This window comes from Sarcophilus harrisii, chromosome 6 (genome assembly GCF_902635505.1).
Source record: "Sarcophilus harrisii chromosome 6, mSarHar1.11, whole genome shotgun sequence".
Classification (NCBI taxonomy): Eukaryota; Metazoa; Chordata; class Mammalia; order Dasyuromorphia; family Dasyuridae; genus Sarcophilus; species Sarcophilus harrisii.
In genome coordinates, this window is record NC_045431.1 from 237,379,189 (window position 1) to 237,395,008 (window position 15,820).

At 48.8% G+C, this 15,820-nt stretch overlaps 1 protein-coding gene across 1 annotated transcript in view; it reads left to right on the forward strand.

Moving 5' to 3' along the window:
* Nucleotides 1-15,820, forward strand: part of SHANK2 (SH3 and multiple ankyrin repeat domains 2) — a 539,915-nt gene that overhangs the window by 80,700 nt on the left and 443,395 nt on the right. The window contains exon 9 of the mRNA XM_031943606.1: nt 6,233-6,310. Coding sequence (XP_031799466.1) covers nt 6,233-6,310 — 78 coding nt within the window. The remainder of the gene's footprint in view (nt 1-6,232; nt 6,311-15,820) is intronic.

The following is a 15,820-nucleotide window of genomic DNA, read 5'->3' on the forward strand; positions in this document are numbered from 1 at the left end:
GGTGGTGGACACGGCTCTGGGTTCAATTCCTGACACGTTAAACCCTGTCCGTGTCCCAGAACGTGCCAGCTGCACCAGGAGAGGCTCCTTCCTCACTGGCGCCCCCTGCACCAAGAATTCTAGGGGGCAGGGGGCGAGGGCGCTGGGTCTGGGCATTTGAAAGTCACTCAGGGCTGGCAGAGGGATGTCGGCCATAACATGGCGTCCACCCTGCTGGGAAAGGGAACCCGGAAGGAGGATGTCACCAGAGCAGGCAGGCAGAAGAGGGAGGGGCCCGCCCCATGCACCCCCTGATGTGTAGCCAGGCAGAGGCACATGGGGGGACTTTCTAGAGAAGCCAAGAAGAAGATGAGAGACACTGATGGGTGGAAATCTCCTCTGGGAGCAGAGAGGGACCCATGGGGAGGCCGCAATTCTTCCCATGAAAGGTGTGACTGGACCTTGGATAGACTCAGAATCGCAGCCTCTCCTCTTTCAGAGGAGGAGTCCAAAGGGACCGTCCTGCAGAGGGACATGGAACCACTGGATTAAGGAGCACAATTAGCAGGACACAGATGAATGAGACAGGACAGGAAGGTGGGACAGCCTTTGCCCAAGGGAGGAGTCACCAGGGGGCCTTTGGGTTCAGACCTGAGAGTCAGGCTGGGGAGCAATCCGGGAAAGCTTCATGGAAGTGGCGGCGTTACCTCTGAGCCTGAGGAGTGGAGAATGACCGGATCCTCTTCTGAACTGAATCTGTGCCTTGTCTTCAGAACTGTTATGAAACCAGGCCAGCTGTTGGAGTTGGGAAATTGCTTTGGAGCATTGTTAAGGAAGCCTCATTGCTGGAGAGAAACACAAATCCCAGGGCGTGGTTGGAACAAGGGAAACATCTGTTCAGTCATCTGCCTCTTAATTACTCCCTCACCAGGGGTGGGGGATTCTTAATCTCCCTTAGTAGAACATGTACATATTATGCACCATTTGAAAAAAATGGGGATTTTGGAGCTAGTTTGTGTTTTAAAGGCTGTAAGAACCAAAGGAGGGAGATTTTACAGTGTTTCCATTTGATTTCACCCAGGAATGATTGTTTAAAAAATCATTTGGGAATCTGGAGAATTCTCAGTTCATTCCTCTATATGGTCTCAGCTTTTTGGTTCAATAGACAGATTCCAGGACAAGGTGTGAAGTGATGTCACCCTCTTGGAAGTCTTGGCTTTCCCTGTGACCTGAGGCTAAATCTCCAGATTCATGGGGATTCACTGGGAGTCATTCTCCTAAAGGGTCTGGTGGACATTCACTTCCCCCTCCAGTATATGTGTAAGAGCAAGGGAACCAGAAGGAAGGAGGTAGGTAGCGGTGAGGAACAAGGAAAGAGCTTCCGGTAGAAGATGGGATTTGTGCTGAGACTTTCTGGAAGCCAGGATGTGGAGGATGGAAAGGAGAGCAGGCTTAGGCTTGAGGACAGCCAGTGAAAATTCAGGAAGTTGGTCATTGGAGTGTAGTTTGTGAGGGACATGGAAGAGAACCAAGGTAGTGGATCCTAGAACACATGGAAGGGAATGAAATGTAAGAAGAACGGAAAAGAAGGACAAGGGCAGGACATTCAAGGCCATAAAATGGTCTTTATGGACATTTTGTTAATGCTGGCAGTGATAAGGAGCCAGAAGAATGGATGAGTAGGAGACATAAATGATCAGAAAATCACTTGATGGCTCTTTGAAGGAGGGATGGGATTGTGCAGAGAGTTGAGGCAGGGGAGCAGTTAGAAGGCTATGCAGGTGAGAAGTGATGATTGTTGGCAGCACCCCCAAGAATGCTCTTCTGGGTCACTCCAAACAGACTTCCCTAAGTTTCCTCATATTTTCTGGCTTCACACTGAGCTGGTTCCCCAGTAATTATTTTAGAATCAAGGGGCCAAAGGATTGTTCTTCTTTTTAATTAGCAGGAGGCTTTCACCACCATATTGGTTGAGTTCTATGGGGCAAATTAATAAAAGGACATGGATGGAGAAAGTCACTCAGAATGGGCTGGAACTTGGGTTACTGGAGAGAGTGCCCAGGTTGATGAGATCACAGATCTAAGGGTTTATTTGAACAGTCTCTAGTCCATCCTTCAGTAAGCTGTCAAAAGCACAGGTCTGACCCTGTCACCTCCACCCCTCTCTCTATTATCTCTAAATTCAAAACCAAAATCTTTTATTTGGCATTTAATTCCTTCATAATCCCTCCACCACCATCTTTCCAGCCTCCTTAACAGCTACACTGTCTACTCTCTATTCTCTAATTCAGCGAAACTGGCTGGATTAAAGTTGTTTTTCATACAAAAGACTCTGTCCCTGGGCTCCAGGAATTTTCCTTGACTAGCCCTGCTGCCGCTTTCTTCATTTATACCCCCTGGATTCCTTCCATCTTTCTACAAGAAGCCTTTTCAGATCTTTCTTAATTCTATTGCCCTCCCTCTATTAATCATTTCTAATTTACCCATCTGTAGCTTATTTGTGCCTAGTTTGCATCTTGTCTCCCTCACTAGACAGAAACGTCCCTGAGGGCAGACACTGTCTTGTGCATTTCTTTGTATCCCTAGTGTTTAGTACTTTGCCTGCTACACTGTAGTTGGTGTGTGGTTGTGGGCAAATTACTTTCTCTCAGTCTCTGTTTTGTCAGCGGTAAAATGGAGACAATGAACAGTAAGGAGGCCAGGGTCACCCGGCTATTTGTTATTCAGTTGTTGTGATATTGTGAAATCGACAAGAGCTGCGTCAGAGGTGAAATGCACAAGAGATGCTTCAGCTGAGGTTGAAAAGAAAAGTTGCAGAGGTGAAATTGACAGAGATGTGCAGAATGACTTGGCAAGAGATTCTGTAGACGTGAAATTGTCACAAAAGTGAAATCTACAAGATGCTACAGAGGTGAAATTGAAAAGAAATGTTGCAGAATTGAAACCAAACAGTTGCCACAGAGGTGAAATCAACAGACTTTGACAATAGATTGGGTGTGGGAAGTGAGAACGAGGAATAGAACTCACTCACTAAGTTCATGTCCACCTGTAGTACAGACCACTTGGGAGTAGTTCACATGTTTAGGAAGTCTTTCCCTATATCTAATTTGCCTTCTTTACACCTCTCTGATCTTGAGAGCATCCAGAGGTTTTTTTTTGGTTTGTTTGCTTGTTTTTTGCTGAGGCAAATTGGGGTTAAGTGACTTGCCCAGTCACACAGCTAGAAAGTGTTAAGAATCTGAGGTCAAATTTGAACTCAGGTCTTCCTGACTCCAAGCTGGTGCTCTATCCACTGCACCCTCTAATCTGCCCCGGGGTCCAGAGTTCTTAAAGGTTGGACCCAAATAGCAAAATCTTGGCAGACCCTTCCCTCCCCCACAGGCTCCTGGCTTCAAGTGTAGTCTCAGGACAATCCATCCACGCGCACTGAGGCTTATCCAGAGTTTGCCTACTCCACAGCAGCTCACGCCACCCTCTATATACTGAGGCATGGAAGGGTAGAGTCAGTGGAAGGACTCATGGCTGGATTCCAGTGTGGGTATGAGCAGTCAGTGTCAGTTTGGCAGGATGTCTCCGGTGGAGTTCCACGGGGATCCGTAGTTGGTCCGGTGCCATCAAATGCTTGTGTCAATGACTTGAAAAGTGCCAGAGATGCTGAGTTTGTGTAATTGTCAAATAAAAAGACAACGGGGCGGGATAGATAATGCTCTGGGTGATAGACAGGATTCAAAAGGATGATGGCTGAATCCAGTGTGATAAAGTGCCATAGGGAGAGGTTTAAAGTATCATATTGGGTTCAGCTACTTAAAAAGAGGCTGGAGATGGTTGGCTGGCAGAGGCTGTCTGAAAAGAATGGGAAACAGCTGGCAGATCACACACACAGGCAAAATGTGGGTCAGCAGGGTGGTGTGACAAACAAAACAAGCAATGTTATTGAAAAGCTCAATTAGTAGGAAAAAGGGATCAAGAGCCCCTGCATATTCAAGCCTTGTCATAGCTCATCTGGAGGATCATGGTCAATTCTCAAAGGACACTGATAAACTTGAGGAAAGGGTTTAGGGGAGGGCAGTTAGGTTGGAGGAGTCCATGTCGTGTTGCCCTGAGTTTGGTCCTGACATTGTCTCAGTACCTAAGAAGTGACCTGATGCTTATGCTGCTGATGTGTGTCAGGAGCAAACCTCGAACCTCTCATATCTTTCCAATTTCAGGCACCTCTTATATTCCCTGTGCTTCAGAGCTTCTCAATTAACAAGTGAAATGACCAGGCTGTGTTTTTTAGAACCATTGAAACTTTTGGGGGGAAATGCTGTAAGATCCCTTTCTCACTCTCTGCCTCCCACAACCAAAACATGGACCAAGACTTCCCTGAGAGTAGAATCCAGTCACCGGCTCATGGGCCATTGCCGATGTTCCCACTTGTCTGATTCCTGCTTCTGTTGACAGTTCCAGGGCCCCACCACACACACACTCTGGGCAGCTTCGCTGTCACTGTTCAGAGAATCTGCTTGATGAAGACATGAGGCATTAATAATGGTTTCCTTTGATTTCCTCTGCTCCCAAACTTGAGTTTCTTCTTTTCTTTTTCCTGACAAACTGCCTCAGCCTGATAGCCTTTGATATTTAAACTTTCCTTCATTATGGAGCCCTAAAATAAATCTGTGGTCGATCTCAAGCTGCCAGAAATATATCGATGCACAGGTAGGCAGCCAATTTGCTGCTTCCCTTCAAATCCCTAATTAGCTGAATTCATAATAAAGCAAGAAGGAAATCTGAACCCGGGAGATGTGATCAGAAATGCACAGTCAAGGAGGCCTATAAGTAGTAAAGCAAATAGATTAATAAATCTGTGTGATTGTCTTCATCTCTCAGCCTCCGGGAAGAAAGGTTGCTAAGGAGACTGGGGAGAAAATGTATGGTTTACTCTATATAGAGGAAGCAACAATTAGAGATAACATCTCAAGTTTTCCTCCACGCAGCTGGATGAGCAAATCAGGGAAAGGGAAACCAGAGCTACAGACATGGCTGAGGTGCCCTGTCCCTAGCCCATAGCTTATTGTCCTGGTTAGGGAACTCCTGGGAGTTTGAGACCATTTAGAATATCAAGATAACTTTCTCTAGAAAGGAAAAAAAAAAACCCACCACTGTCAAACCTGGAGCGAACGAGCTCTAAAACGAGCAAAGGAATAAATCCTCTCTTATGAATGCTACTAGGGGTGAGCTAAAGGACATCCCAGAGTCCAATCTGCCCATTGCTCCAAGTCATTTCAACAGCATTTCTTAAAGCAGCCACTGTGTGCTTGACCCAGAGACTCTCTGGGCACCTACAGATGCCCTCACTGGTGACATCCATTGGAATCTGATGAGGTCATGGATGCGACTCTCACACAGTTGGGAAACTTCAGCAGACCCTGGCCTGAAGGAGCACTGGCCAGGCTGGGGGAGCACTGGCTGGTATTGTCCTGGAACTAGTTTCAACCTGCACTGTCCTAGGAATTAAGGTAGCTTGTCCTTTTTTTGGCAGCAAAGTAGCTCAGTGGATATAGCAATGGATTTCGGGTCAGGGAGCTCAGAACCGGCCTCAGATACTGCCCAGCTCTGTGACCCTGTATCATACCTTATCTCCAGATGCCCTTAAAAGCATTTCTTTCTCTCAGATTTATTTAGATTTTTTTTTTTTTTTTTTTTTTTTTTTTTTTTTTTTACTTTGCCCCAATTGCTCCCTAGGCTTAATGGGTGCAGCCTCAGTCAGACTGAGCCCTGGGGAAGACCTCAGCTTAACAAGGTCAAGGTCTCCCATTGCTTCCAGGGCCCTCTCCAGGTGTCCTGATTGATCTTATCTCTGGCCACTGGACCCAGATGGCTCAGGAGGGGAAAGTGAGGCTAGTGACCTTGCCCAGCCCTCTCATTTAAATCCAATTCACTTCGTGTCATGGCAGCAGCTCCCTGATGTCATTGAAGGACAAACCACAATTCCAACAAATTCTGGCCAAGTCCCATCACCTCTCTCTGCCTCCATTTCCTCATCTGTTAAATGGGGAGAGCAACAACATCTACCTATCTAGATTTCTGTCTAGAGTAATTCTGAGCATGCAGGGAGATAATATTTGGAAAGACTTTGCAAGCTGTAAAATTCCATGTCAGTGCTTCCTGATAGTGTTATTTAACCTTGAGGATTATGCTGCTTTAGCCGGGCCTCCTGGGAGAATCCCTCGGAGATGGGCATTAATGCTGGCTTTCTCCTCTTCCCCTGCAGGACAGCTGTGCTCGAGTTTTGCTGTTCCGCGGAGGCAACAAGGAATTAAAGAATTACAATAGCCAGACGCCATTCCAGGTAAGCAGCTCTCATGGCTGAGGGCTGTGTCCTGCATCCAGTCCTGTTGTCTGAACGTAGCCAGGGGTGACTGTGCTCCCTGCTGGGGGTGACTGTGCTCCCTGCAGGGGGTGACTGCTCCCTGCCAAGGCTGACTATGCTCCCTGCCGGGGTTTACTGTGTTTCCTGCAAGGAGTGACTGTGCTCCCTGCCAGGGGTGACTGTGCTCCCTGCAGGGTGACTGCTCTCTGCTCTGGAGTGGCTGTGCTCCCTGCCGGGGATGACTGTGCTCCCTGCCGGGGATGACTGTGCTCCCTGCCGGAGATGACTGTGTTCCCTGCAGGAGGTGGCTGTGCTCCCTGCTCTGGAGTGGCTGTGCTCCCTGCCAGGGTTTACTGTACTCCCTGTTCTGGAATGGTCTAAGTGCGGCTCCCTCCCTTCTAGAAGCTGTCTCTACTTGCCCCTTCCTCCCTCTGCACTGCCCTCCGTCCCATCAGACCAAGCAGCCTGAGCAATCACCTTTCACCTCACATTCATGCATCCCAGAACGTGGCTTTGGAAAAGGGATAAAGATCCAGAGAAATGCAGTTTGGCAGCTGCTCGAGCCTTGTGCCTGGCCCTGCCTTCTGTGCAGAAAGAAGCTGCCAGCAGGGATTAGAGGAAGAGGCTTTCCGGTCTGTGCCCCCAGAACTTCCCCTGGTCTCCTAAGTCCCCGGGATGGAGCAAGCTCCCTGAGAAAGCCCCAAGGGTGCCAGGACCACGCTCTAGCTGGGGGGGGAGAAGGGGAGGCTGGATAGCCCGTGGCTAAAGTAGGAGTCTTGGTATCGGGAAGATCTGAACTCAGACCCCATATACTTTATGGACCTGAGCAAGCCACATCCTCTTTCTCTGCCTCAATTTCTGCCCCTATACAATGGAGCTACTAATAGTGCCACCGCCTAGGGATATTCTGAGTATCAGATAATAATACGTGTAAAACACTTTGTAAACTAACTTTGTTAACTTTAGTGCTACATATGGTCTTGTTGCATTGTGGGCATTAATGATGCAATAGCTGACATTTATTGTATTATATTATATTATATATTAACTTCTTTGATCTTTACAACCTCATGATAGAGGACTGTAACCATCCCCATTTTGTAGAGTAGGAAACTGAGTCAGGGAGAGGTTAATGGACTTTAAGTGGTAATAAGCGTCTGAGGTGGGATCTGAACCTTGACTTCAGACCTAGCCACTCCCTACCTTTATCTGTGTCATTCAAAGACTAATGCAATTGGCCAGGTAGATTTTTAAGTTTTATTTTGCTTTTTTGTTTTTTCAACCTTAGTTGTTCCCTGACCAAACCTGCCCCTCCTCTTTCAGCTTTCCTTTGTTACAACAAAAAAACAATTGAGCAAAAACCTGTTGGCAAAATGACCCGGCTTCACAATGCGTGTACCATTGGGCACCCTTCGCCCTCCACTTCTGTCTGGTTTCATGTTTCTGAGGCCATCCTTGGGAGCTCAGATGGCTCATTACAGTTAATCAGTCTCAACTATTGGTGTTGTTTCTCTCTGCCTTATTGAACTGAATTCATGATATTGTTCCCCCCCCATTTCTGCTTTCTTTGCATCAAGTTCTTTTTAAAAAAAAATATTTTAAAAAAATTTTAATAGTTTTTTTAAATTTTTCCAAATAACATGCAAAGATAGTTTTCACCATTCACCTTTGCAAAATCTTGTGTTCCAAATTTTTCTCCCCCTCTCCCTCCCATAGATAGTAAGTATTCCAATGTAGATTAGACATTTTTCCATTTTTGTCATGCTGCGCAAGAGAAATTGGATCAGAAGGTGATAGAAAAAAGCAACAATAAAGGCGAAAATACAATGTTGTGATCGCCATTCAGTGCCCATGGACTTTCGATGTAGATGGCTCTCTCCATCCCAAGTCTATTGGAATTGCTGTGAATCGCCTCATTGTTGAAAAGAGTCACGTCCATCTTCACGTAATGATCATCACGCAATTTTGTTGTTGCCTGTACAGTGTCCTCTTGGTTCTGCTCGCTTCATTTAGTATCAGTTTGTGAGAGTCTCTCCAGGCCTTTCTGAAATCAGCCTGCTGGTCGTTTCTTATAAAACAATAATATTCCATTCACATCCCGTGACTTTTTCAGCCATTCCCCAATGGCCGATGGGTGTCCTCTCGGTTTCTGGTTCCTTGCCACTACAAAAAGGGTGGCTGCAAACATTTTTTCTGGATCTCTTCTGAAGAATTTTCCTGTGTTTCTCAGACTTCCCCATCTCTGTATTGCTTATAGCACAATATGAGATCAAGATGTTCCCATGCTCTTGTGCATCCCTTCCCCCATTGCTGGGCACCCGTTTTGCTTCCTGTTCTGTGCTGCTGTACACGTTTTGGGAAGTGTGGGACCCGGCACCCAACTGATGTCATTCGCCATGATGTTCAGTCTTTGAGACTTGGTGTTGCAGTCTCCGTCACATGCTGCCTTCTTCCTGCTCCCTTGAAACCAGGAAAGTCCTGGCAAAGTGAGCCAGATTTTACCTCCAGCCTGGAGTTTTTAGTTGCAAATTGAGCTAGACACCTTTCTAAATTGTGTGACTAATGTCATTCTTTTAGAAATGGTTTTCAGTTTCTAAATGTTACTATTTAATCATTTCATCTTTTGATCATTTTATTAAAAGTGTTTATTCATCGTAATGATAGATTGACAGTTTCTCCCTGAAAGCAAGCTAGTTTAGGAAGAAAATGCTGTTATAGCTAAAAAACAAAAAAGAAAAAGAAAAAATCCCATAAAAACCTCAGCTTCTTGAGGACAGGGATTGTTATTTCTTTTTTTCACTTTGCTTCTCCAGTGTTTAACCCCATGTCTAACACACACACAGTGGGTGCTTGAAAAAAAAAAACATCTTAAAAAATAAATAAATCTATACTTGATGTCAGGAGATCCTGGCTGAAAATACTCCCTCTATTAGTGAACATATGCACCTGCTTAGCATGTTGGAAATCTTGCAGACGTATGTGGGACCCTGTGAGAGGGAAAAGTGAGTTCTGAGGGTCTCACAGCGGGCGAGGACCTAGACCCCAGAATTCCTGACTCTAAAGGCAGCTCTCTGTCTGCTGCCTATCCAGTTAAGCCCAAGTTTAATTGGTGGCAATAGTAATATTAATTCATTCAATCATAATGAAATAGTATTAAACTTTCAAACAGAGTACCTCATGCAGAATGAGAGAGGGACAAAGGGAGAGGGAAAGGGAGGGAGGAAGACTGCCATAGTGGCCAGAGAGAAAGTGGAATGGAGTGATTTTTGCTCTCACATGATCATAAAAAAGGGAAGAAAGACAGGAAGGAAGGAAGGAAGAAAGGAGGAAGGAAGGAAGAAGGGAAGGAGGGATGAGGGAGGGAGGATGAATGAATGAATGCTATAGTAGACAGAGAGAGAGTGGAGAATGATTCTTGCTCTCATATGATTTGACCATCCCTGCTAGTGCTCATCCCAGGAATATCCAAGAAAGGTCTAAATAGCATCTCTAAATGATGTTATTGATCTAGGATGAAGTCAGGTGGGGCTCCGGAAGCATTGCTAACAAGAAGGCTAGTGGAGGTGATGGAATTCCAGCCAGGCTATTTAAAACCTATGATGTTGTTAAAATGTACACTCAAAATACCAGCAAATATGGCCGGTGGGTTGGAAAATATCCTTTATGTCCCAGTCCTAAAAAGGGCAACTCTAAGGAGTGTTCAAATTACTCCATACTTGTGCTCGTTTTGTGTGCTTAAGATTATTCTGCAAGCCAGGGTCCAGCAGGGTGTGAACCCGAATGACAGATGAGAAGGCTGGTTTTGGGGAGGCCGAGGAATCAGAGAATCCATCGCTAACACCCAGTGGATTATGGAGAAAAGCGAGGGGAGACCAGAGAAAAGCTCCTTTTTCTTCACTGACCGCACTGGGGACTTTGTGACCGTGTGGATCACAGCAAAATGTGGCAAGTCCTCAGAGGGCTGAGCACGTGGGGTCATCCACCTTGTCCCCCAAAGAGCGCGTTTGTGGGCCAAGAAAGCAGCTATTGGAACCCCACATGAAACAATGATTGGCTCAAGCCTGGATAAAGAGCACAAAGAGCACAACCGGGGCACACGTTTAACTTTCAGACAGGGCGTGTCAGGCAGATACCAGGCTGGTGACTCAGAAGCCAAAATTAAAGGTGCTGGGGGAGATCGGATGATCTCGGATGGGCTGATGAGGGACTGTTGTTAGAAAGAGAAGGCAGCTCCAGAGTCCTCTCTGTGGTAAAAGAGGCTGAGTGTGAAAGCTGGCTCGAAGCTTGACAGAGAAGACAGAAAGCATGAAGGTCGGGGCAACTGGTCCCACTGCTCCTTGCCAGATTGAGGAGGAAGACCCAGAAGTCGCGCCTTTTTTCAGGAGCTCAAAGATTGGCACAGACAGAGACTTCGAGGAGTGAGCCGCTGTTCCTTGGAGGGGAAGTTCTGGCCCGGCCAGGCGGCAGGCTGAGACATAGAACCCCGGCCTCGCTGACGGGGTCCTTGGGGTCTGAGTTCTGGTTTTTCCAGCAGCGGCGTTTGGCCATGAGAGTCGGACTGCACAGAACTGGGGATTGTGGGGCCGGAGGAGACCTTTGAGAGGCCCTGGGGTGTCGTTAGTGGTTAATTCGGTTTATGCATCAGAAGGACAAATACTGAAGCTGAAATGCCAAACCCCAGAGTATTTGGCCAAGTCACCCGATGGGAAGGTGGGACTCGTTGGAAAAGACTTTGCTGTTGGGGAAGACGGAGGCAGAAGGAGAAGGGGACGACAGAGGAGGAGAAGGACAGAAAGTGTCATGGAAGCCATCCGTGGGCATGATAACCGGGCAGGCCCTGATGGAGGTAGAGGAGCCTGGGGGCTGCTCCTAGAGGGTCAGACCCCATCTGATGACTGGACAATGGCTACGACAAGGAGCCCCATGAAATGGCCCCATTTGTTGTAGCCGTCCCCCTCTCCATATACCCAGCAGTCGCCTTTCTGCGCCTCCCTCCCAGGAGGTGCTCAGCAGGTCTGATCTTTTCCAAGAAGACCCCGGCCAGCCTTGGCGTGGACAACAAGCTGCCTTCTGGGGCCTTCCTCTGCCCAGTCGCCAAGGGATATCCTGACCCGTTGCCTGCAGGAGTCACGAGCTCTCCCTTCTCCTGGGATCCCCGGGGACTCTGTGCTTGGCTTCAGCTTAGGTTTAGGACTGATGACCACCGTCCCCACATGCTCCGGCCCGAGTGCCTGCAGAGGACATTCCCTCTTCCCCTTCCGTGGCCCAGGGGGTGCCCTCTCCTGGGATGACTCCTCACTGCCTCCGCCGCCTCGTTAGTTTAGCTCAGGCCTCCCCACTTCCAGGAAATCCCCCCGCACTCCAGTTTCCTTTATGTTCTTACTTGGCCACTGGCTGTCCTTTCCTTCAGGCAGCTGTAGCCCTTTGAGGGCAGGCTCTGGGCTTTCTGGGACCGTTCCGGTTTGGGTTTGGTCCGCATTTGAGCTCTGGACCCGGCACACGGCTGCACTACCTCGGGGGCTTCCTGCGTCCAGGTGGATCGTGCCAACACCTCTCCCGCTCTAGGATCCGCTTCTCACCCCCCGGTCCCGGCCCTGGGCAGGGGAGAGACAGAGCTGCCCCGCCCTCGTTCCCCCAGAAGCCGCATGGGAACTCGGGCCCTGCCATCTGTCTCTGTTCTGCTAACAACGTGCAATTAGACGCTGCCGACAGGACTGGAAGGAAATTATGCAAACTACCTTCAATTAATAGCTTTCTGCACCCCGAAACATTCTTCAGGCTCTCAGCAGCCGAGCGGCGGGGCTGACTGCGGCCCATAGTAAGGGCTGCACGTGCCGGGAGGCTGGGTCCAGACCCCCCCCCCCCCCCCCCGCCCCCCCCCTCTGCTGTGCTGCCTTAGTGGCTTATTAGCTTTATGGCCTTGTCTGAGCCTCTGCTTCCTCATCTGTCAAATGGGCATCGCTAAATTTTAAATAATTACAACAACATATTCATACTGAATTTTAAGTCTGCAAAACGCCTTACAAAAGTCATTTATTCCTCACAGTCCTGTGTGAGGCAGAAGCCATTAGGACGCCCATTTGACAGATGAGAAGGTGACCACAGGATGAAAGGCCCTGACTTTATTCTGTATCAATATCAACTGGGGAATTGAGGGATGCTTAAGGAACAGCTTGGATGGTCGAGTGGTTAGAGCTGAATTCAAATGTGGCTTCAGACGCTAGTTGTGTGACCCTCAGCAACCCCTTTTGCCTCAGTTTCCCCATCTATAAAATGAGCTGGAGAAAGAAATAGCCAACCAGTGCAGGATCTTCTCCGAGAAAAACCCAAATGGGCTGCGAGGGGCTGGATCTAGTGCAGGGATTGAGCCCCAACAAAGGGATGCTTAGGCAGGAGAAGAGATGCAGGAGGGGCTTCGGCCCTAGAGGGCCTCTCATTTGACAGGAGAGGAAACTGAGTGAAAGCCTGGCTCCAATGACTGAGGCAGAAAGCCCCTTTGCTGCGCAGGCCCCTCTCCTTCCCTCCCACCCAGGCCTACTTCAGAGGGCCCCTCTGAAGTGCATTCTGGATGCATTATTCAAGGAGCTGTTTGTGGAGGCAGCAGCTTAGGTAAACATTTGCATATGCTAATTGACCCCAGGGGTCTTTAAAGCATCTGGGCTGATTTGAAACGGAGTTCGCCCCTCTCAGAAAAAGGCCCGCCCTCAGCATTTCTGCCCCGCACACGGGCACCCATAAGGCCTTGCTCATGCTGGGCTGAGGGGGGGCCTGGCTGCTGGGCTCTTGCTCCACAGAAGCCCTTTGTAAAAATACCCTCTTCCAAATTTGCGAGGAAGGTTTTAAAAAGGCTGCTTGGCCCAGAGAAAGCTAAGGGGGCCTCCCAGTCCTTGTCTGGGGGGACGGGTCCTAGGTGACAGGTACAGGGTCACCTGGCCAGGAAGGGGCCAGAACCCACGGGGGTCCTAGGTGATGGGTGCAGGGTCACCTGGCCAGGAAGGGGCCGGAACCCACAGGGGTCCTAGGTGACGGATACAAGGTCACCCGGCCAGGAAGGGGCTTGAACCCGCAGCTGGGAGCTCTCCAGCTTCTGGAGTCTGGCCTGAGCACTCGCACTCTAGTGCCACCTAGTGGTCCCTGAAGGCTCAGTTGTTCTGACAAGTGACAGGATTTCTCAGCTTCATCTGGCTTTTGCTTCCGATAGAATGGGCTCAGGATTCAAATCCAGATGATCCGAGTTCCAGATTGGCCCGGTCACTGGATCTCTCCGAGCCTCCACTAATGTGAATCTGGTCCTTCATATCCTCTGCTTTTTCCTCTAAAATGAGAAATTGGATTCTCCTGGAAAATCTCAGCTCTAGAGCAGAAGGGTCTGAAGGGGTTCCCAGGGTTCCTTCCAACTCTAGAACCAAAGGGTCTGGAGGGATTCCCAGGGTTCTTCCCAGCTCTAGAGCAGAAGGGCCTGGAGGGGTTCTCAGGGCTCCTCCCTTGTCTAGAGCCTAACTCCTGCCTGAAGCCATGTAGTCCCCCTCACGAACCCCATGGCCACCTCCCTTGCTGACATTCTGTGATGACAGGGAGCTCACTCCAGGGAGGCACCCCCCTCCCACTTGGGCCAGCTCTGTTTTAAGCGAGGTTTCCCTCTTTGGAGCTCCCACCCTGTTCTCTGTAGTTGAGCCCCCTGAGGCTGCACGGAACAAGCGTGATCGCTCTTTTACACAAAATCCCCGAAATGCTCCTACTCCTCTTTTCACTTTTTTAAAATAAACATCCCCGTTCCCTGGCCAGGCCTTTAGCACGCTCTACAGCACTTGCACCCGGGAAAGGGGAGAACTGGAGCTTCATCTTTAGTTGGGTGGGATTCTTCACAGAGGCACTGATGCTTATACTTTAAGGCAGAAGGTGGAAGCATCGGAAGCTCCGGGCACTTGTTCTCTTCTCTCCTGCTTTTCTAGAAGGGGAGGAGGATGGAGTCTTGTCTCCAAGGACAGGGAAATGCAGATCTTTGTTGTTAAGGTAGCCTCTCTCTCTTTTCCATGGAAATTCAGTAAAAATAAAGCAGAAATTGATGATTCACTGGGTCTCAAAGCAGCCTTGATTTCAGTCTCTTGTACTCGAGGGCCCTAAAACGGTTCCTGCTAAAATTAACGGTGTGACTTGAGAGAGGAAAGCATCAGGGGGCCCTGCCAGGGGATAATGCAGTAAAATTTCACAGCAGGCCCTGGGATAACTAATATAGGACTGGAAGCGACCCCAGAGGTCTCCTCGCCCCAGCTACTCGTTCCCATTGCAGACAGGGAAACTGAGGCCCAAAGGAGAAAGGCACAGAGCCAGGAGCCAGGCCAAGGGGATCTGTGACACCAGAGCAGACCAGATGGCCATTGGATCACGCTGCCTTCCATTTTTAGTCTGTTCAGAGTCGGGTTTTGCCCTGTTAAATTCTGTCCCAATAGTTTGCTCTTTTTTTTCTTTTTTGGTCAAGAGTTCCCCAGAGGATTCTCTTTGTCCATCCCCTCTACAAGAAAAGGTCCGAGTTCCAGGTCAGGGAGGACCTCAAGGGGCCACTCATGTAGGAAAGCATTGGAGGAACTTGGAGTTGGTTGGCCTGGAAAAGGAAGGATGTGGGGAAGGGCTGGGCTGCCCCCTTGTCACTCAGGGGAAGGGTTGGACTGCCCTGATGGACCTCGGGGAGCACGGCTAGGAGCAAACAGGTGAAGCTGGTCACTAACCACTGGGCAAGCCAGTGCTTCCTGTATGTCTAGCCTTGGGATGCAAATGTAAACACGAAATGGTCTCTGCCTCTGGAAACTTCCTTCTTCTGAGGGACTTTGAACCGTGAGAGATCCCCGATTAATCAGTGTGGGAACTCCCTCCATTGGCTCAGATAGCAACCTGTCTATGCACGTTTCTCTGTGTAAAACAGTGTAAAACAGTCCTGGACACGGAGATCCTGCTCCCGGGACGACTTTTTCTCCCTTTGCTTCAGTGATCATCGTAGCCAAAGAATTCATCGCCAAACGGGCAGCCTCCTGGTGAGGAGCCAGCCAAAGGCTGGTCCCACGGGGCAGGCTCCATCTGTCCTTGGGTTTACTTGACAGCTGTCAGGCCTGAAAGAGTCCACCCAAGCTCATAAGGTGCTGGGATGGCCTTCAAGGCCTCCTAAGTCTAGTGATGATCACTATCCATTGATGATCCAATGGTATTATCCAGTATCCATTACTGATATTTTTTAAGGCTCTTTATCCATATCCTCTCATTTTATCCTGGCAACGTGTTGGGATACCTGGGAGGGGCTGCTATTATGCCCATTTTCAGATGAGGCAACTTAGAGATTAAGTGACACAAGAGGGTCATGTAGACTCCAGAGCCAGTGGTCGGCGCCTGGGGTGCCAAAGAGCTCCCTTTTCCTTGTTCACCCCACTGAAAGGGTCCAGAGGGAGATCCTTGTGGGAGAACTTGAATGTGAAGAAGTGAAATAGAAGACAATTAGGG